Source organism: Lemur catta, chromosome 19, assembly GCF_020740605.2.
Source record: "Lemur catta isolate mLemCat1 chromosome 19, mLemCat1.pri, whole genome shotgun sequence".
Lineage (NCBI taxonomy): Eukaryota > Metazoa > Chordata > Mammalia > Primates > Lemuridae > Lemur > Lemur catta.
The window spans coordinates 13,832,010-13,853,348 of record NC_059146.1 but is presented as its reverse complement, the minus strand read 5'-3'; the positions used below and the strand labels follow the sequence as shown (position 1 = coordinate 13,853,348).

The 21,339-nt window shown below is 41.5% G+C and overlaps 2 protein-coding genes across 6 annotated transcripts in view; both read right to left on the bottom strand.

Moving 5' to 3' along the window:
- RUFY3 (RUN and FYVE domain containing 3) overlaps positions 1-12,478 on the bottom strand; it is a 67,893-nt gene extending 55,415 nt beyond the window's left edge. For all 5 annotated transcript variants that reach the window (XM_045532425.1, XM_045532426.1, XM_045532431.1 and 2 more), the window contains exon 1: positions 11,898-12,478. In XM_045532425.1, coding sequence (XP_045388381.1) covers positions 11,898-12,255 — 358 coding nt within the window. In that variant the 5' untranslated portion in view covers positions 12,256-12,478. The remainder of the gene's footprint in view (positions 1-11,897) is intronic.
- A 6,824-nt stretch (positions 12,479-19,302) lies between these two features.
- Positions 19,303-21,034, bottom strand: UTP3 (UTP3 small subunit processome component). The gene has a single exon (XM_045532440.1). The coding sequence runs from the start codon at positions 20,786-20,788 to the stop codon at positions 19,364-19,366; it is 1,425 nt and encodes a 474-aa protein (XP_045388396.1). The 5' UTR covers positions 20,789-21,034; the 3' UTR covers positions 19,303-19,363.
- Between the last annotated feature and the right edge of the window lie 305 nt (positions 21,035-21,339).

Below are 21,339 nucleotides of genomic sequence, written 5' to 3'. Positions count from 1 at the left end.
ATTATCAAATGAGGCATTTATACCTTGGTAGCAAAAGGGCAGGTACTTGCTTTGTGAGCTACATAAATAACAAGAAGAGGAATGCTAAGAATTTTCTTTGAAAATGTTTTAGAAAATTCAAAGAAAGTGTTTTTTCTGTCTAAGGAGGAATATACAATTTCAAGAAATATAACCCAAGATTATTTATTCCCTTCTAGGGATTCTTATCAGAGGGATACCTTGATTTACCTAACTTTTGAAAACTAATAGAAAAAAAATTCCCCTTGAATATTATTAAAAATCTCATAATTGCTTCATCTTAATTTGAGATTGAGTGCAATGAAAAAAATGCTAAGAACCAGATTCTGTAGATAAACAGGAATTTCTGTATTGTTAGAAGGAGGGTGGCCTGTAATCCCAGCATTTTGGGAGGCTGAGGCAGGTGGACCTCTTGAGCTCAGGAGTTTGAGACTAGCCTGGGCAACACAGCAAGACCCCATCTCTAAAGATTTTTTTTTTTTAATAGAAAGAAGGTAAACTGAGACAATGTTAGAACACATATATACATATGCTTATTTATAATCGGGGGAAAATCAGCAAGTTACTAAGGAAAATAAAGTACTCTTGGTTTATTTATTTCTATCTCATATACCAGGCACTGGGCACAGCAGCACTAAGACAGGATTTTCTGTTCGAGGAAGCAGAGTTTACATAAATGCTGAACATAAGCCTTCATTTAATGACACATTCATATTTAATTACAGTTCAATTCCTTTCTAGCCAAACATATTTCCATCTTATACATTAAAACATAAACGGAGAACTTCATGAATTACATCACCCAAGGAACAGGAAACCAAAGAAAAATCAGACAAATGGGATTACATCAAACTAAAAAGCTTCTACATAGCTAAGGAAATAATCAACAAAGTAAAGAGAGCCCACAGAATGGGACAAAATATTTGCAAACTACCCATTTGACAAGGGATTAATAACTAGAATTATAAGGAGCTCCAATAACTCAATAGGAAAAAAATCAAATAATCTGATTAAAAAATGGACAAAGGATCTGAATAGATATTTCTTAAAAGAAAACGTACAAATGGCCAACAGGCATATAAAAAAATGCTCAACATCATTAGTCATCAGAGAAATGCAAATCAAAACTACAATGAGATATCATCTCACCCCAGTTAAAATGGCTTTTATCAAAAAGACAGGCAATAATGAATGCTGGCGAGGATGTGGAGACGGTGGAACCCTCATACACTGTTGGTGGGAATGTAACTTAGTATAGCCAATATGGAGAACAGTATAGGGATTCCTCAAAAAAGTACAACTAGAACTACCATATGACCCAGCAATCCCATAGCTGGTGTGTATCTGAAAGAAAGTAAATCAGTAGGACATCAAAAAGATATCTGCATTCCCATGTTTACTGCAGCACTGTTCACAAAAGCCAAGATTTGGAATCAACCTAAGTGTCCATCAATGGATGAATGGATAAAGACATTGTGATACATATATACAATGGAATATTATATAGTCACAAAAAAGAATGAAATCCTGCTATTTACAACAATATGGATAAAACTAGAGAACATTATGTTAAGTGAAATAAGCCAAGCACAGAAAGACAAATCTCGCATGTTCTCACTCATACGTGGGAGCTAAACAGTAAAAACAATTGATCTCATGGAGACGGAGAGTAGAATGATGGTTACTAGAGGGTGGGAAGGGCATCAGGGAGGTGGGGATAAAGTGGGGATGGTTAATGGGTGCAAAAAAATAGAATGAATGACATTTGATAACACAAAAAAGTGACTATAATCAACAGTAAGTTAAGGTATACTTTAAAATAACTAAAATAAAAGAGTAGAATCGAAATGTTTCTAACGCAAAGAAAGGACAAATGCCTGGCCAGGTACAGTGGTGCACACCCATTATTCTAGCACTCTGAAAGGCTGAGGTGGGAGGATCGCTTGAGCTCAGGAGTTCAAGATCAACCTGAGCAAGAGTGAGATCCCATTTCTACTAAAAATAGAAAAAATTAGCCGGGTGTGGTGGCACATGCCTGTAGTCCCAGCTACTTGGGAGGCTGAGGCAGGAGGATCACTTGAGTCCAGGAGTTTGAGGTTGCTGTGAGCTAGGCTGATGCCATGGCATTCTAGCCCAGGCAACAGAGTAAGACTCCGTATCAAAGAAAAAAAAAGAAATGACAAATGCCTGAGGTGATGGATACCCCAATTACCCTGATTGGATTAATTCACACTGTATGCCTGTATCAAAACATCACATGTACCCTATAAAGTCATACAACTATTATGTACCCATAAAAATTAAAAATTAAAAACTAAAAAAAAAAATAAATGAGACAATTCATAGTTTCATTCACTTTACACCATACAATACTTCAAAACATAGTTAAGTAGTCATTAAAATCTTCAAATTATAATGACTAGTTCTCAGAACCACAACTCTAAACAGTTCTTGTGACATCAAAACTCCAGGTCACTGATACATTCTTTTTCAAAAAATAAGATATATATATATATATATATATATATATAATTTTATTTTATTTTTGAGACACGGTCTCACTCTGTTGCCCTAGGTTGGAGTGCAGTGGTGTGATCATAGTTCACTGCAGCCTGGAACTACTGGGCTCAGCAATCTTCCTGTCTCAGACTCCCCAGTGGCTAGGACTACAGGTGTGCATCACTACACTCGGCTAATTTTTAAAATATGTGTGTGTGTGTGTGTGTGTATGTGTATACATGTTTTTTTTTTTTTTTTTTTTTAGAGATGGGGGTCTCACTGTGTTGCCCAGGCTGGTCTTGAACTCCTGGCCTAAAGAGATCCTCCTGCTTTGGCTTCCCTAAGTGCTGGGATTACAGGCATGAGCCACAGCAACTGGCCAATTCTTAAAGCACAGAACAATGAATACATGAATAAATCTGAATGCTTAGTGATTGCCACGGGTCCAATACCTGAATTTAGCCTTGTCACAAACCATGACAATATCTTCACCAACCAATAAGCATTTACTAACCCTGAATAGGAGATGTGGACTGATTACAACATACCAGCACAACAGGAACATCTAGATTAGTAGGCAAGAAATGTGGTTAACTTTCCTTCCAAACGTCCTTTTCACCTCCCTTCTCTCCAGTTAGAGGACACAGACAGGGCAACCCAAAGTAACTAAAGCTTTTGGCAAGGACGGAAAAACCTATATCTATCGGTTTGAGGAGGTGTTAGCAGCCATTGCTAACCGTGGGTGGGGAAGAAAACCTGTTCTTCCACTATCTAAGTTATACCTCTTCTTCAGGTAAACACCATCAAGTTTTCAGCACATTTACTCATTATTTGTAGAAGACTAATAAAAAGAATTCTAAATACAGCTTAGTCCTGTTTTTATATTTGGGTCTTTACTCAGTAAACATAATAGGTTTGAATATAAAGATAATATTAAGCCGTCAATAAGGTATATAAACCTTGACTTTTTTTCTCATATAGACACTAATTATTATTTATACAAGCTGTGTTGAACTATTTTCTCATTTGATCCCATTTGTGAATAATGGCACATATTTGTAAGATGGTTGTGAGGAGGGCAAGAGTGTAGTCTGTGGCCCTAAAACAGAATCAACAGCCCTGTGTTCCAGCTGCTTAAACAGACTGAATTTTCTACATTATGATTGATTCAAAGCAAGCAAGATTTACATTTCAAAGTTAGAAGTTACATTCCTCCTAAAGTATATTTGTACTCAGCTTCTGCAAAGATTGATTTTTCAGGCTCAACGTCCCTGTTATAGTGTGGAAAAATTACTTAAGGTAGCTATTACTTATTGAATTTCTATTTTCTGTTAGGTGCTTTACAAATACCACATCAAATCCTCACAAAAACACTGCAAAGTAGATACTGATATTTCCTCTTTACATATAAGGAAACCAAACTACAGCCAGGTGTAACTGGCCCAGGAGCACATAATGAGCAGGTGGCAGATCTGTTATTCCAAGCTACTTCTGTCTAGATGCACCCAAAACCCATGTTTTCTTCTACATTCTGGAACTTTCAGCACTCTAACCCTTCCCCTCAAATTAAATTTTACTCAGAAAAAATAACAAGAAATAAAAACCAAACCAAAACAAAGTAACACAGGCAGGGTCTTCATGAAATTTGCTAAACATAAGTTTCAACAAATGTAAGATTTGAAGATTTTTTTTTTATCAGCTTTCACACTTTACACCTTAATGCTTCACAAACCATATACTCTACTTAGTCCCCCACCTTACATATTTTAGTAAGTGGACATTTTCTGACAAACCAAGAACCCAGCATGGATTTTTCCTGTTATGTGCTAGCAAGGGGTAAACCAAATTCTTCTCGACCATCCTAACAGACAACGCACTGGTTCACTGTACTACCACTCTGGGAAGACAACTGAAAAAACCATCTCACCGACTTCTTTCCACATTTACCTACTAATTGGACACATTAAGAACATGTGATAACAATCAGAATAGGAAAAGATAAATGAAGGGGCAATCATTTTCTAAAATGACTCATTGTAGACCGTTTCAAAAATAGGAAACAATATATAATTTGAATTCTTTAAAGAATATAATCAATACCCACAAAACCATTGCCCAACTGGAGAAATGGACCAACAACTTACATTTATGTGCTCCTCTTTTCTGAACTGCTTCTCCTTTTAAGGCAACCACCTCTGAATTTTGCTTAAATCATTTATCTTATTTTAAAAATATTATTACAAATATATGGATGGCTAAACAACATATTTAGCTTCAGTTTTTTTCAACTTTATAGAAAGGATTTCATGCTCTATAAAACTCTCTAAGCCTTTCACTTAACATTGCATTTTCTAAGATTCATCCACACCGTACTATGTAGCTGTAGCTTATCCTTTTGGTTGCTGTATTTTAAGGTAATGTTCCATTGTATGTATAAACAATTTCCTGATTCATTTTCATGCTGGTGGGCATTTCGATTATTTCTAATTTTTTGTTTTAAATATTATTATTTAAATACTTTTCAGAAATAAATTTATAGATTTCTTACAGATATGCCAATCTTACCTAACAGATTTGAGGGAAAGAGCCATGTCATTTATTTCTTTTTTTCTTTACTTTTTTTCTGAGACAGGGTCTTATTTTGTCATCCTAGAATAGAGTGCAGAGGTGCTATCAAAACTCACTGCAACCTTGAACTCCTGTACTCAAGGAATCCTCCTGCCTCAGCTTCCTGAGTAGTTGGAGCTCTAGGTGCACACCACGGCCTGGCTGATTTTTCTATTTGTTTGTAGTGACCGAGGTCTCACTGTGTCGCCCAGGCTGGTCTTTAACTCCTGGCCTTAAGCATCCTTCAGCCGCCATCTCCCAAAGTGCTGGGATTACAGGTGTGAGCCACCATGCCCCGCCTATTTCTTTTATAATTAGTTGTCTCCTCCTTGGATCTTGTTCCTATTTCGTACATGATGGTGCTTCCTAAAATTTGTCAACTTGTGCAACTAAATCAATTTGTAAAGATCACAAAGTTCTGTTTCCTGAGGCTTCCTGAATCATGGTTTCAGAATTTAAGGAGAAAAATCTCATTTCCCCCCTATTTCAGTAGTTGCTGTTAGCACGAAAGGTATCCTTGATGAATTATCCTCATGATGACATTGGTGAAAGCCCAGATGTTTCTGCTGAACTGTGGGATTATTTGACTGAATGACCATGATTATTTCACATGCTCCAGTCTGCCCTCGTACCTCCCATCTTTTCCCAGAGCCACAACCTATTATTAATATCTCTACCTCTGATTTTGAGATGTCTTCAATTTTAGTTTTATACACTTGGCAGGCTCAGTATCACTTTACAGTTATTAACTAAAGATGACAGTAAGTAACCATAAAATGATTATATCCAGGAAGCTAAGTTATTATTTTGTTAGAAATAAGCACCACCAGGGGTATTACAATGCATCATCTTTCACTTGTTAAAATTAACCAGCATAAGCCTAGGAATAACTTCTACCTTGGAAAGTAAAACTGATTTTATGGCTCAGTGACAGCAGGCAATGATTTACAAACGTAAAGTACCAACAACTTAGTAGATGACCTTGGGACATGTACCCTCCTCTTGCCTCAGTTGACTCTGCTGTAAAATGAAACTAAATAACTAGCTTCACAACGACCACAGGCATGAGAAGAAAACTGCCTGTTTTGCACACCATTTATATATCTGCTCAAAATAGTACCTATCAAATACGAGACTTTCAATAGATACTTGTTAAAAATATGTATATATTCTTGCAATGGTATTTTTCCACTCTTGTTTTTTTACTTCAACCATGAAAACCCCCAAGTTCTATACAAACTATACTTATGTCCCAACAAACAGGTCATTCTCACACAGGCTTTATTCATGCATATATCACAGATTCGTTCATTTAACATGTATAGGGCACCTTCTATGTAGAAGCCATTAGGGGTACAGCAGAAAGGACAAGGCAGTAGACAAGAAACAGACATTACAGGTGCTTAAGAAATTCCTACATCTGTCATAAATAGACCATTCATTGTTGTGACATACACAATTATTTTCTCTATCAAATTGGTGCCTTGGGAATTTCATTCATTCACTCATTTTAGCAAATAGGGCTTTAGTGAGCAGAACAACTAACTAGAGGGCTGTTGCCCGGAAAGGAGCCTCCAAACTAGTACCCAATTCCAGTTATGGGAGGCTATAAAGCAGCAGTTCCGAACCTTTCTATCATCAGGGACTGGTTTCATGGAAGACAATTTTTCCACGGACCTGGGGGTGGGGGGAGGGATGATTTTGGGATGATTCAGGTGCATTACATTTATTGTGCAGCCAAACCTCTCTGCTAATGATAATCTGTATTTGCAGCTGCTCCCCTGTGCTAGCATCACTGCTTCAGCTCCATCTCAGATCATCAGGCATTAAATTATCTTAACCAGTGAGAGACCTAGATCCCTCGCATGCGCAGTTTGCAGTTCACAGCAGGGTTTGCCCTCCTATGAGAATCTAATGCTGCTGCTGATCTGACAGGAGATGGAGATCAGGTGGTGATGTGAGCGAGCTATGAGGAGCTGCCGTAAATACAGATGAAACTGTAAATACAGATGAAGCTTCACTGGCTTCCCAGCCACTCACCTCCTGCTCTGTGGCCCTCGGACTGGTAGGGGTCCAAGGCCAGGGTGTTGGGGACCTCACCGATAAAGGAATGTGGCAGAACATGTGGACTCTGGAGTCAGAATGCCCACAATGAGTCCTAGGTCCACCACTTAGAAGCTGAGTAACCTTGGCAAATGACTTGTCTCTGTGTCCATTTCTTCACTGACAAAATGCAGATAATAATGTTAACTATTTCACAGTTAAATGAAGTAAAATCCTTAGCCTGGCTCTTGGCATAAACAATAAGTATATGTCAGCCATTAGCATTACTATAATACGTGATTTTGCCTCTGGAAAAACCCCCTATCATCACATGAAATGAAAGTCAGTAAGGATAAATGTTTATGGGACTGAGGCAGAGGAAAGTAAAAGGGAAAGGGTACACTGTGGTGTCTCTTGGGTTTTGAGGAAGGAAGCAGAGAGATCGGTCAGAATTTTACCAAGCATTAGGGAACAACCAGAGTTCCCAAGTTCATAAAAAAGGCAGCAGAAGTAGATACATGTCTGTGGACAGTACCTAAAAAGATTCTAAAGTTAGAAGAACCGCACTCTAAAGGCAACGTGCTGAAACAACTTCTGCTTTCCACATGCCTCTAGCTGCCCCGGCCTGTCAAGCTGTCCTTTCCCATGCATTAAGGTTCCCACACCTTTCAAACTTTCCCGCCTCTGCCTACCACTCTCTTTGACACATGCTGAGTGTTAGGCAGTCAAAACAGGCTGTCACCTTGGCCAGCAGCCCCAAGAAGTTTTAGAAAAGACTATAAACCTTTCTGCAATTATTCAAACTCTAAAAATATTCCCTTTCACAAAATTTCACACGAGTTTTTTTAATGCTTATGGTGCACTACTGACTTCCCAAAACAAATTTTAAGGCTCATACATGAGCCACTTCACACAACAGGGAGAAGTTTCAATATTAATAAGGTTTGGGTAAAAATGTAACAGTTGTGATATCCTGAAAAAGTAATTAATATGGGCTTCACTTTTATTTATGTAGGCTACAGGTTGCCTACTGTACAATAATAAAAGGGCAGCACATCTTTTAGTCAGCTCTTTTAAAGGAATTTTCAAAAGTATTAGCCAGCAAAAAAAAAAATCATTATTTCATCCAGTTAATTCTGCTACACTTCCATCATCATCCATCTACACCTTTTACTACCTATAGCCTACAGTAGAAAAATGTTTTCTTAGCTTCTTGATAAAATCCTACCTCTTTAACATGCAGATTTCTGCGAAAAGTCAAATGAAAAGGGAAAAGATGCAAGACAATACAGTCAGGTGAATATGTTTTGAGGCCAACACTTGCCTTTTAGTCCCCAAAGTTGCTTTCTTTGCCACCTTTCCTCTGCTATCCCTCCTACCACTGCCCTCCACCCAAACTGGTTTCATCAAGGCTTTGGTGAGGCAGCATACAGGGATTAAGACGATGGCCTTTGAAGTCAATACTATGCAGGAATATGAATTCATTCTCTGGCCTTCAGTTAAAAAAAAAGATAAGTACTGTTACATGTGAAGTTTCCAGCTTTCTGCATGGCACATAAAAATATTCCACAAATGGTGGCCACTAGTACAATTATCTTACTAGTTACATCCTTTATTGGTAATTGTTTGAGTTTCAGAACTACAGTAAAAACTTCTGTTAAAAAATGAAGAGCCGGCCAGGTGCGGTGGCTCACGCCTGTAATCCTAGCACTCTGGAAGGCTGAGGTGGGAGGATCGCTGGAGGTCAGGAATTCGAGACCAGCCTGGGCAAGAGCGAGACCCTGTCTCTACTAAAAAAGTAGAAAGAAATTATATGGACAGCTAAATATATATATATAGAAAAAATTAGCCGGGCATGGTGGCGCATGCCTGTAGTCCCAGCTACTCGGGAGGCTGAGGCAGGAGGATCGCTTGAGCCCAGGAGTTTGAGGTTGCTGTGAGCTAGGCTGATGCCACGGCACTCTAGCCTTGGCAACAGAGCGAGACTCTGTCTCAAAAAAAAAAAAAAAAAAAAAAAGTCTTTTAAAAACTGTTTGGTCTCCAGTTTCTTTTATGAGCAGGAAAATCAGAGTTCTACCCAGGTACCTTACAGAAAGCAATATTCCATTGATTCTGCAGGGTGACAAGGAACTATCTTTTATTCATATCTAGAGTATTCTCTTTTCCTAAGTATGCTTAGGTTCTAAAATACGTATAAAAATAACAGGTAAAAATAAAAACTTATAGTCCAAAACAAGAACTACTTTAAGTCAATTTTGTATTTGAATAAAATATGTAGCAGTGATTTTTTTTTAACTAATGTAAAATGTCTTCAGTGACTGGTTTTTAAAAGCAGAAGAAATGGGACATGTGTATTTTCCCAGTAATTTTTCTGTGCACTTACACCCAATAAACTATTTCACATATAAAGACCAAGAGGAAATATTAGAACTTCATATGCCAACAAATCATTTCATACATTTGCTAGCATTGCAAGGTAGAGACTGAGATCACACTCAATGAAACTTTAGCTTTAAGTCTTCCATTCCTGATCTTGATTATGCTTATGCAACACTATTAGTAAGAGTAATACAATATTATTTTCTAACACTAATTAAGAAAATAAAGTCAACTTTTAGTAAAAGGAAGGAATTAAATAAATTAACTGAAATTCAGATAATCCTCACAACTGATACTGGCAAACACTTGAAAAATTCTTCTACATCAAACCTTGTACCATAACGGTTACAGAGAGAAATGATAGGAGTCTCTTCTCTATTCCATAGTAATGTGGCTAATAAACAAGATTACCCAGAAATAGAAAACTTTAAGGAGGAAAAAAAGAGGCTGTGCTTAAAGTACAAAGTAGAAAGCGGATTCCTCAGAATGTGGTCTCCTTGAGAAGATTCTTTTCTTTTCCTCCTCTGCTTTATAAACAGACATTAGTGCAGACCACTCCAAGACACAAACTATGGTTTTACTAAGACTCTTAGCCAATGGTCAGTGTTTGCCCACTTTCTAAGTAATAAGAAGGTAGTAACACCGGACTACCTCCAGCTGAACCCAATGGACCCTTATGTTAAACTGCCATCTACTATCTCAGTTTCTGAACTCTGTTGTCCGATTAAAGAGCATGGGCTTGGTAGACAAGAATCTGGGTCACCTGCATTCCTTCTCTTAAGCTGCTACTTAGGACAAATCATGTAATCACACTGATCTACTTCATCGGAAAAAGTGGCATCATATTTGGCTCACAGAGTTGTATTAACCCTGGTAATCCACAGCTCACGCAAACAGGAAATAATCAACAAATGTTAACCTTTTCCTAGGGGATGGATCCGGAGCAGAAACGGTGAGGTCAGGGTTTCTTGGCAGTGCAGAACAGTTAAAAGATTTGCATTGGCGTTTTAAAAAAGACGAGAGACAGGCGGGGCGAGGTGGCTCAAGCCTGTAATCCTAGCACTCTGGGAGGCCGAGGCAGGAGGATCACTGGAGGTCAGAAGTTGGAGACCAGCCTGAGCAAGAGCGAGACCCTGTCTCTACTAAAAATAGAAAGAAATTAGCCAGACAACTAAAAATATATATAGAAAAAAAAATTAGCCGGGCATGGTGGCGCATGCCTGTAGTCCCAGCTACTTGGGAGGCTGAGGCAGGAGGATCGCTCGAGCCTAGGAGTTTGAGGTTGCTGTGAGCTAGGCTGACGCCACGGCACTCACTCTAGTCCGGGTAACAGAGTGAGACTCTGTCTAAAAAAAAAAAAATGAGAGACAGAAAGAGAGAGATGGAGAGATCCCCACCTCAGGCAAGTTCCTCTGTCTCTTTTCAGAATTTATACCATACAGCAAAATATTTGGGGTTTATAGTATGCCTTATATCGTCAGCCACAATTCCATACTGTAAGAACCTGTCTTTTTAAACCAGATTTCACACTCCTTCATGAGGCTTTTCATACCCATTGCCTACACTAGGGTCCTGCTCGTTGCCAGTAGCCATAAGCATTAGTTGACTGACAAAACACAGCCCCGAGTGGGGGTCCGCGGCATTCAGGGCTCTCCAGTGGGAAAGTGGCTTCCAAAGGTGGAGGCCTCTTCCTGACACGATATAATCCTGGGAAGGACCCTTCCAAAGCCACACATTTTCTTCTTGTCGTCCCCGCGCACCACTACAGATTTCTTTCCCGTTCCGGGCATGGATCTGTCACATTTACGGGTACGGAGTGAACGCCCGTAAAAAATTAGTCAGGAGCACCCCTGAAACGGCCCGGCGGCGGCGCGGCGGCCACACCTACTCGGCCGCCGCGCCCGGAGCCCGCAAAAGGCGCGTCAGCGGGTCGGCCGGTCTTGGGGCGCCGCCCCCTCCTCGACTCCTCCCGGGCAGGTTCCCAGCCGCGACCCCGCAAGGCCGGGCGCCCCGGAGCGGGCGGGCGGGCCGCTCACCGCCCCCGCCGGAGCACGTGGGAGGCGGGCGAAGACCGGCGCCCAGCCCGAGGGGAGCGAGACCAGGCTGGGCAGAAGCCCGCGGCCTGGGGAGACTCGGAGGTAAATAATCCGGCGCCCGGACCACAGCGGTCCCCCGACTTACGCCGGCACCCGGGAACTGGAGCTTCCCGAGGGCCGTCCCCAGCGCCCCCGCCTCCCGGCCGGCCGGCTCCAGCCACCCAGCGGGAGGCGGAGCTCCGTGGGGGCCGGGCCGGCCCTTCCCCGCCGAGCGCCCCTTCCCTGCCCGCGGCCCCATCCCCCGCCGCCACTCACGCTGTTTGCCGCTGCCGCCTCCGGCGCCGCCGCCGCTCGGGTAGCTCAGCAACAGGAAGGGCAGCGGGGAGCCCGGCGACGGCGGGGTCCTCCAGGTGCGCTGCTGTTGCGGCGGCGGGCGCGCTGCGAAGCCGGCACCCCCATCGCCCGGATAGAGCAAGAAAAAGGGGGCGGCCACCGGCGAGTCGGGCTCCGGCTGCCCGGCGGGGGAGGCCGGCCGCGGCCGCGCCTCGTCCTCTCGCTCCGTGACCCCGGCAGCAGCGTGGCGCGGCGCCTCCGGCCGCCACTCCCCGCCCCTCGCCGGCTCCTCGCCGCAACTTTCAGCACCAGCCGTGGGCGGCGGCGGAGTCTCGGCCATGCTCGCTCCTTTCTTCGCCGCCGCCTCCTGCTCGCGCCCAGGCCTCGGCGGGGGAGCAGAGGGTCAGGGCGGGCAGCCGCCGCCGCCACCTTTCTCCGTGGCCACGGGCCGGCGCCTGGGCTCCGCCGCTGGGTCCGCAGCCCGCCCCGCCGGGGTCCGGGCCAGCTGGAGGGACGGCCCCGCCCGACGGCGCGGCCTCCTTACCGGCCGCCTCCTCCCCGCGGCCCCTCCCGCCCCGGCCCGCAGCCTGCGACTCGGCTCCCCTAGGGGGCAGCGTCCTCCGCTTCCCGCTTCCCACCTTCCGCTTCCCGACCCGGGGAGGAAACGCTGCCCGGGCCGCGTCCCTACCGCCCCCCGCCCGCCCCCGGCACGGCCTCCTGAGGCGGTCCGCGGCGTTCGCCCCCTGGGTGCTTGGGGGGTGGGAGACCTGCGAAACACCTAGCGGCGTTTGGGTGTGTAACCGCCAATTTTATCGGTAGCACGAAGGCACAAAGACCTAGGTTGAAGAGGCGAAAGCTAATTTTAAAAAGCCACTTCCTTCCCCCCCGGGTATTAAACTGTATGATTTGCCTTTCACACACTGGAACTTAAAACCATTTAGTCATAATTTTGATTCATGAGCTTTTTATGTGAGAAACCAGAGGTGGGAGCCTTCCTTCCACCACCTCTTTTGTTCCCGTCATGTGCTCTCTATAGGAGTTTTGTATTTCCTGTCACTTTAACTCCCTGGTTTTCTAGTGCTCCGGGTGCGCATGAGTGCATTTTAAGCCAAACAGCTGAGAATTTATGTGACAAGTGTCTATTATAGGTCGACAGTTTTCACCTTCACAGTGCCTGTGTCTCGCTAGTAACTGGCCACCGTTGCTTTATTTTGAATGTTTGAATCAATGATTACTGATCCAGTAATTCCTTTGAGTAAACATGTCTTTCTCTAATAAAGACAATTTTCAGTTACTATCGTTATTCTTTATCCTGGATTCCTATCTGATTAGCTCTTTGTTTGGCTTGCAAATCGCTGGCAATAGGATCCAATGTTGACTCGTAATTAAAAATCACTGTTGTGTAACATTGTGCCCACCTGCTTTTCCCTTTCTCTGTTCAATCTTTCCCTCTGTAGAGGAAGTTATACTTCTCTGAAAGGAAAAGTAAACCTTTTTATTGTTATTATTCTCTGCAAATCACTCTTGAAATTATTAATACCACCAGAAATCACCATGAGACTTCTAATACTATTCTTCACCAAGTCTTTTCAATAAGAAACATTAAAAAAGGAAATGTTTACAAGAAGCTAACTTCTTAGAAAATTTCCTAGTAACTTTTCAGTTTTCTGGCATTTCCCTGACCTGTTGATCCCAGTCTTAATAACCTACTTGAGTAAGTTTTCTGTCTTCTTCTGTAGAGTGATTGTATTACACACTCATAGAAATGTTGTGAAGGTTAAATAAGAAATACAAGTAAAGCCTTCAAAACATAGTCTAACATAGGGTTAAATAATTAGTAGTAGTAGCTGTATTTTATCATTTTGGCAAAACAGTGTATAACTTACAAGAAGAAAACTGAGTTGGGGAAAAAAGCTTTTCATCGTATCTTTAGCATTTTGGAGGTTTGTTGGGCCTTTTTTCCTTTCACTCTTTTGGTAAGGGTGAGAGTTTTGACAGATGTATTTGCCTTTTAGGAACTGCAAACTGTACAATACCTTGAAAACAAACACTGAAAGTTTCCAGATGTTTTATATGATTTTAACACTCATTCTTAACTGGCTCTCTTACCCTGTTTTATATAAAGAAATTGCTAAATATCATTATATTCTTGTCAGTTTCCATCATAGAGATGTTTTTGCAGTGTTTCAGTAAAGAATTTGACAAGAATCTACTTATCCCATCATAGGTAGAAGAAGAGAGCAGAATCCTCACAAACCATTCTTGAGAAAAAGCCAGTAATACCCAAGGGAGTCACTAGCTTAACAAAGTATGAAATGCCATCTGGTCTAAATTGCCAGCTTTCTCCTTTCTTGTTAACCAAGATACCTATAGGTATAGAAACAGTGACATGCTCTGGAATCAGTATATTGGTTTTTGTGCCTCTACTTTTAAAGAGTTCTATTTATGTTCTGTGCCATTAATTGAGTGGCAGTATAATGAATACAGAAAATCAGCTGAACTATGAGTCCTTTAAAATTTACAGGCAAAGCTATTTATGAAGTTTCTTTAGAAGTGGATGGTACTCCAAGTTCCCAGTTTCTTAATGCTTTTAGCTTTTGGATCAATAATATAATCACAGCTCTGCATTACCTTATACAGCTGCTATACACATTTAAGGAAGCCGAGATTATAAAAACAAGCCTAAACATGTTGCTCCTTCTTGAAAATGCACAGAGCAACTTCCTATAGTGTTTTAAAAAGAGACAAAGTCCAAGCACTATAATTAAGAATTTTCTTGTGAAATAAAGCAGGAAGGGCTTTTCAACTTTTTCTGCATTTTATTTTTAGTTATCCATGTTTGGTTTTTTAATACCCTTTGGTCATCTTAAGGATGGATACTTAGACTATATTACAAAACTTCTTAGAAGTCAATGTCATGAATGATAATGTATTTTTAGTATTTTAGTATAAGCTTACACCTGTGAACAGAAGAGATACTGCTTAAGAAGGGTTGCTGTTTTTTCAGTAGAGCACATGGTCTTATTATGATTCTAAAATAATGGTTTTTGTTTAGCCATTTGTTTTACATTGTATGGTACTTGGAAAAAATCTTATTTGAAAACAGTGCACTCAATTTAAGACTTCATGTTAAACTGATTTTAATAAATGCAGAAATTTATTTATACCAGTTAATATAATGCCTCCATGTGAAAGCTCTCAAGTCTATTGTTTTTTACTTCTGAATTACTAAGTTTTGATGACTGTCGTTAACTTATTTTTCCAAAACATTAATTATAAAAATATCTAGTCAATTTATATCTGCTGTTTATTGGAGAAACTTTAAGAAGTATAAGCAATTTATTTAGTCTACGTCAATCAGTGGCAGTTTGGATGATAGAAATATGGATATATTTTTGCATTTCTCTACTTTTCTCCATTTGCAAATAGTCTATAATGGATTTGTTACTTTTATAACAGAAAACAAAACATATTGAGGCACTATTTTAATAGTTTGATAATTATATCTTTTTTATGAAGATCTAACAGCAAAGTTGTGTTCTTTCTATATACTGTGAGAAATAGAATTCAAGAGGAGCTTATCACATTTTGTGTGTATTTAGAGTGTTTAATATCTCAATGTTGCTTAAGCTACTTGGTGGTTTGCTTTTTCTTACCTTCCATGACTTTATCTAGTTTGTCCAAATTCTCATGCGCTCTCCTTTAAATTCTTCCAAATTTCCCTTAAATCTTTTACCTTGTCTTCTCTGCATTAATTTAAAGCTTTATCTTTTCTTGCCAATGTTGCTGCAAAGGACTGCTAGGTGCCCCTAGGTTTTTGTTTTTGCTTGAGACAGAGTCTCACTATGTTGCCCAGGCTGGTCTCCAACTCCTGGTCTCAAGTGATCCTCTGGCCTCTGCCTACCAAGTAGCTGGGACTATGGGTGTGTGCCATGGAGCCTGGCTTTCCTGCCTCTAATTTTAATTAATTTCAGTTCCTCTGCTCTGTAGCAGTTACAATGAGTAATTTACTTTTCTGAAGATTGACCTAATCATGTCACACTTTCTTAAAAAAAACCTTGGTTGGCTTCTCCATATCTGGGATACAATCTAAGTGCCTTAACTACCTAGTAAGGCCTTTCATTATCTACTCCCTCCCTACCTTTCAAAGATTATCTTCCTACCTTGCCTCACCCCTGTTGCCTGTGGCTAAGCTTTAACATGTTTGGCATTACTCAAATTGCCATACCCATCTTCCCTTAAATTCTACTGAAACAGATCTGTGACACTTTTCTGCTTTCCCTACATAGAGAGGTACATGCCATTTTTGAGGTTCCATGGCATCCTATTTAAGCAGTCAATTGCTTTAATTTTAATGGGTCTATGCCTACTCCCAAAGGTGACATCTCTAAGTTTCTCCTTTTTACAGAATATAAAGGATTTATTTCTCTAAGCAGCTCTTGGCCCCCTTCACATTCTTTTAAAGATCCTATCAAAAATCTTGATCCTGTCTGTTGCCACTGGGGCCCCTGAATGAAAATGATTCAGAAAAGTTTGGCTGAATATGAAGTTTAGGAATAACTTTTATTTGGCTTATAATTCCCTTTTTATGCATGTTCAAGTGTGGTGTGAATAAAAATGCAGGTATGTCTAAAAGAAGTCATTTAATAAATGTAGAAAAATTCTAGGTGCTAATAAAATTGTTATCTATATAATTCAAATAATCCCTTCCCTCACCCATGGTAAAACGATTTTTTAGTATATATATTAAAATAGGCCGTATTAAAGCTATGCTTAAGAGTAAATGGTAGGGGGCAAGGGCAATATACGTAACCAAAACTTATGTACCCCCATAATATGCTGAAATAAAAAAAAAGAGTAAAAGGAACAAAGGTACATTCCCTTATAAGGTTTTCTAGCTGAGGTCCACAGGCTCCTGGCTTCAGGGAATCCAGGAACCCACTGACGTGACATATAAAATGTAGCCATTAGGACTATGCTATGTTCTACGGGGAAGAGGCCCACTGCTTTCAACAAATTCTCCAGGGCTATTTTATTTTAGAGGGCTGCCCTCAAGGTTTTGTAGGCTCATGGTAATACTACATCATATTTTATTACTGTAATTAATTTCATTCACATGCCTAATGTTATTAGCTGAAAGAAACCTAAAAATCACTGTGCCCAGAGCAGCGTTTCCCAAAATGTGTTCTGTAGACCCTATGGATCCAAATCATGTGGTGTGCCTATTAAAAAGAGATCCCTGTGCCCCACACCAGGCCAGCTGAAGCAGAATCTGTGGAGGTAGGGCACAGGCTGGTCGAGTGAGGCAGTGGGAGTGAAAAAGGAACAAATGAATCTGTAACTGGTTGTGATCAATTAATTGTAAACGCCACTGCACTCGGACCAGCCAGGAATCCACATTTTAAACTTACCAACTGATCCTCAGGTATTCTGATTTAAGAACCACTGTGGTAGAACCAAGGAGAAAATTAACTCATTCAAGTGGAATAAATTAGGTTTTTTTAATGGATTAATAACTAACACTAAGCACTTACTACCTGGTAGGTGATCTTCTAAATATATGTTACATGGATTAACTATTTAAAGGCTATAACAAAGATATATTCAGTGTCAGGTAATTGGGGCACAGAGAGGTTGGAGTGGACCAAAGACACATGGTAAGTGGTGAAACTGGAATTTGAACTCAATCTGGCTCCAAAGGCCAATCCTCTAATCACTACCCTATATATTGTCTTTCTTAAAGCAGAACATTTACTAGTTTCCTCCAGGTTTCTTTGTCTATCAATTTTTTTTTTCCAAAGAGACAGGGTCTTGCTCTGTTGCCAGGACTGGAATGCAGTGCCATCATCATAGCTCACTGTAACATCAAACTCTGGGCTCAAACCGATCCTCCCACCTTAGCCCCCTAAGTAGCTGAGGGTGATGATGCCCAACTAATTTTTTTTTAAAATATATATATTTGTAGAGACAGCATCTCCCTCTCTTGCCCACAGTGGTCTGCAATGCCTGGCCTCAAGCAATCCTCCCACAGGGCTGGGATTACAGGTGTGAGTCACCACACCCAGCCCAGATTCTTAGTATTTACTATCATTTAAAGCTTCGCTTTGAAGCAAATGTAAAATCATTGTTTTCTAAGAATAACTGAAATAATCAGGAAAATGAATCACCTGGAATACATAGCTAAAGTAACTACATCAAATTAAAAACTTTGAGAAATACACCTTACACAAAATTAAAAACATACAGGTTAACATTTGTTGATTTTGGGTGGTGGTAAAGTTTTTGTACTGTTTCTTTTAAATTTCCAAAGGCAAATTACAAACATTTAAGAATGAATATCTAAATGAATAAAAAATATATCTGATTACCTGAAGCAACTTTCTTTTCCAGTTTGAATCATTTGAAATTCTAGTTCAGGCCAGGTGCAGTAGCTCATGCCTGTAATCCTAGCAATTTAGGAGGCCGAGGCAGGGAGGATCCCTTGAGACCAGGAGTTTGAGATCAGCCGGAGCAAGAGTGAGACCCTGTTTCTACAAAAAATAGAAAACTTAACAGAGCGTGTTGGTGTGTGCCTATAGAGGCTGAGGCAGGAGAATCATTGGAGCCCAGGAGTTCGAGGTTGCAGTGAGCTATGATGATGCCACTGCACTCTAGCCCAGGAGACAGAGCAAGACCCTGTCTCAAAAGAAAAAAAGAAACTCTAGTTCAATACTACATGCCTTTTTTGTTGTTGTTGTTTCCCGCCCCCCAAAGTTGCCACTTACCTAGTAGTAATCATACCACATTTTTAGCAAATGGAGTAAGAGTACAAACAGCAACCACTGCAAGTCACCAGTACAGAAGGGGAAATGGAATTCTTACCTTATTTACCACATTAAGAACTATTAGAAAATATTTACAATTGATGTAATTACAGCATGTCTTTTCCTTTTTCTACTTTTTAACAAAGTTCCTCTTCATTCCTAAGTTTTAAACCACACAGAATGTATGAAATCCATGTTAACATACAACCCCTTTATTAACAAGTATCCTGCCCAAGAATGAAGGATAAGTTAGGTAAATGAAATGGGTCATAACTATTTTATAGGCTATCTTACAAATAAGAAGACTGTCAAAGGTGCAATCTTTTTATGAAGTTGTAAGTGTTCTAAGTTTGATAAACGCTCCACACCTAGCTGTGAAGTTTTCCTAGGCTGCTACTTGACAGACTATTGGAGAACTTTTTTCAACACTATGCCTTTTCTCAAATACCTTCACATTGCTCCCACAATTCTCAGTATGACCTAATATAAAGGACAAATAAATTGAGCAATACCTCAAAAAAAGTATCTCTGTTGAAAAGAATTTTTAAAATTTAAGGTTAGGTATTACATATTAATACAATCACTTCAGTTAAAAGTAAAAATTTATTGACCTAAAATTATTGCCAAAAACTTTAAGCAAAAGCTTCATTTAAGCTTAATGCTCTTTTTAACTCCTGCACGAATGCCAGATAATTCACCACTATAACGTTGCTCTTCCCTACGAACTTCTCGAACCTGCCCTCTTCTTCGAATTTTGGCTCTTCTGAACTTCTCCCTGTGTTTCACTCTGGGATTGCGATCAATCTTCTTTCTCCTAGGAGTAAGTCCCCTATTTTTAGCAATCTGATAGGTAATGGCTCTCTTTGCATTTTGATCTTCAAGAGCCTGTTCTTCAGTACTATTTTCTTCTTTCTTCCTCTTCAGCTTTTGCCTGTCTTCTATTTCCTTATAGTATTTCAGTTGAGCTCCTTCATCAAAATCAGAATCATCAGAAAGAACTGTAACAGCAGTGGAAGTATTTGAAACAGACTTTGGTTTGGCCTTGGTGGATTTTGCTTTTGGATTCAGTCCTTTCTTTACAGCACCATCCTTAAGCGTGAGTAGATGACGAATTTCTGAGGACAGCTTCTGATCCACAACCGACAGCTTGTTAATCAAATTTCGGTAGGTAACAAGCCTTTCTATGACAGGATGTCCATGTGCCGGGACTCTCCTAGCTTTCAGGATCAAATAAAAACTGATGTTGGAGCAATAATTCAAGTAGAGGTTGTACTTGGTCCTCAAGTATTGGCTTCCTTTGCCGGGTGGAATGATCCCTTGCTCCACCAACTGTAACAGTGGCTCCAGCTCATCCTTCACCTCTGTCAACTTGACTTTAAGGTCTTCTATCAGCTCCAAAAGCTCTGGTGATTCCTTTCGCAACATTTTCAGCTTCTCTTTCACCGAAACTTTAGCCAAATCCTTCACGACCCGTGTCTCAGCCTCATCTACCTGAGGCACAGGTTTTGCAAATGCCTCCACCCACTCAACCCCAAAATCATCCTCTTGCAGGGCCTGGGCTAGGCGCCGCTGAATGACCTGTGCCTCCTCCTCCTCTTCTCTTTCCTCCTCCTCTACTTCTTGTTGACTCTGCCGGCCTCGGGACTTAGAACCATAGTCAGTGTCATAGTAAAGTTTTTTCCTCTGTCCCCAGGACAAACTGGGATCCAGAAAGGCCTCGGCCTCACTTTGCACGGAGCTCCCACCGTCATCATCATCATCACCATCTTCCTCATCCCCGGCACTCCCTCCATCTTCGTCGTCCTCCTCGTCTATATCTAGGGCTAGCACCTCCTCCTCCTCAACGCCATCCTCCTCATCTCCATTCTCTACTTCGTTCCAGCCCTTAGCCAAGATGGCCCGGGATCGTGCCTCATGAAAGTCATCTACCTGATCTTGGTAGTAGCTGGAGTCCCCTGGTGAGGGTGGCAATCCTAAATCATCTTCATTTTCGCCAGCAGGGCTGCGACCTGCGTTGGCTCGCACAGCTGCCCACTTGGCTGCTCCGCGCCGCCGGGATCTCCCCACCATGGCTCACACGCGGTCTCGGGTTCTACAGCGACACCGGAATTTCGGCCACTTCTGACCTCGGCGCACGAACAACGCGCCCCAGCAAAACGCTGTTCTAAACAGCCGCGCGCTCCCTTACCAAGCAAGGTGGCGGACGCCTGGATCTGCGGCAGGAGCCTCCATCTCCTTCCGGTCCCCAGGATGCTCTCCGCGCGGCGTGCGAACCCGGACTTCCGCTCGCTCCCTTAGGCGTAGTCACGTTATCGCCTTCGTTTTGCCTGTGCCGTTTAACGCCCATCTTGTTCGTCGAATTAAAATCTTTCCGTGCGGGAACAACAGGTTAGGAAAGTTCCGTTCCGCAGCACCGTTTGCTGAGGCCGCTGCACTCACTCTCGCGAGCCTGGGCGTGGCTGGGAACGCAATCCTGACGGCGCTGGCAGGCGGGGTCACGGGGACCAGTAGAGGACGCTGTAACTGTGCACTCAGGGGAGGTCCGGGGCCGTCGGGTGAGCTCCGCAGCGCTTGTACCCGGTGCTGGCGACCAGGAGCCGAGTGCTGGCGGATTTAGTTTT

Bases quoted from the DNA above. Each gene is read 5' to 3' on its own strand.
- UTP3 (XM_045532440.1), bottom strand. From the start codon at position 20,788: ATGGTGGGGAGATCCCGGCGGCGCGGAGCAGCCAAGTGGGCAGCTGTG.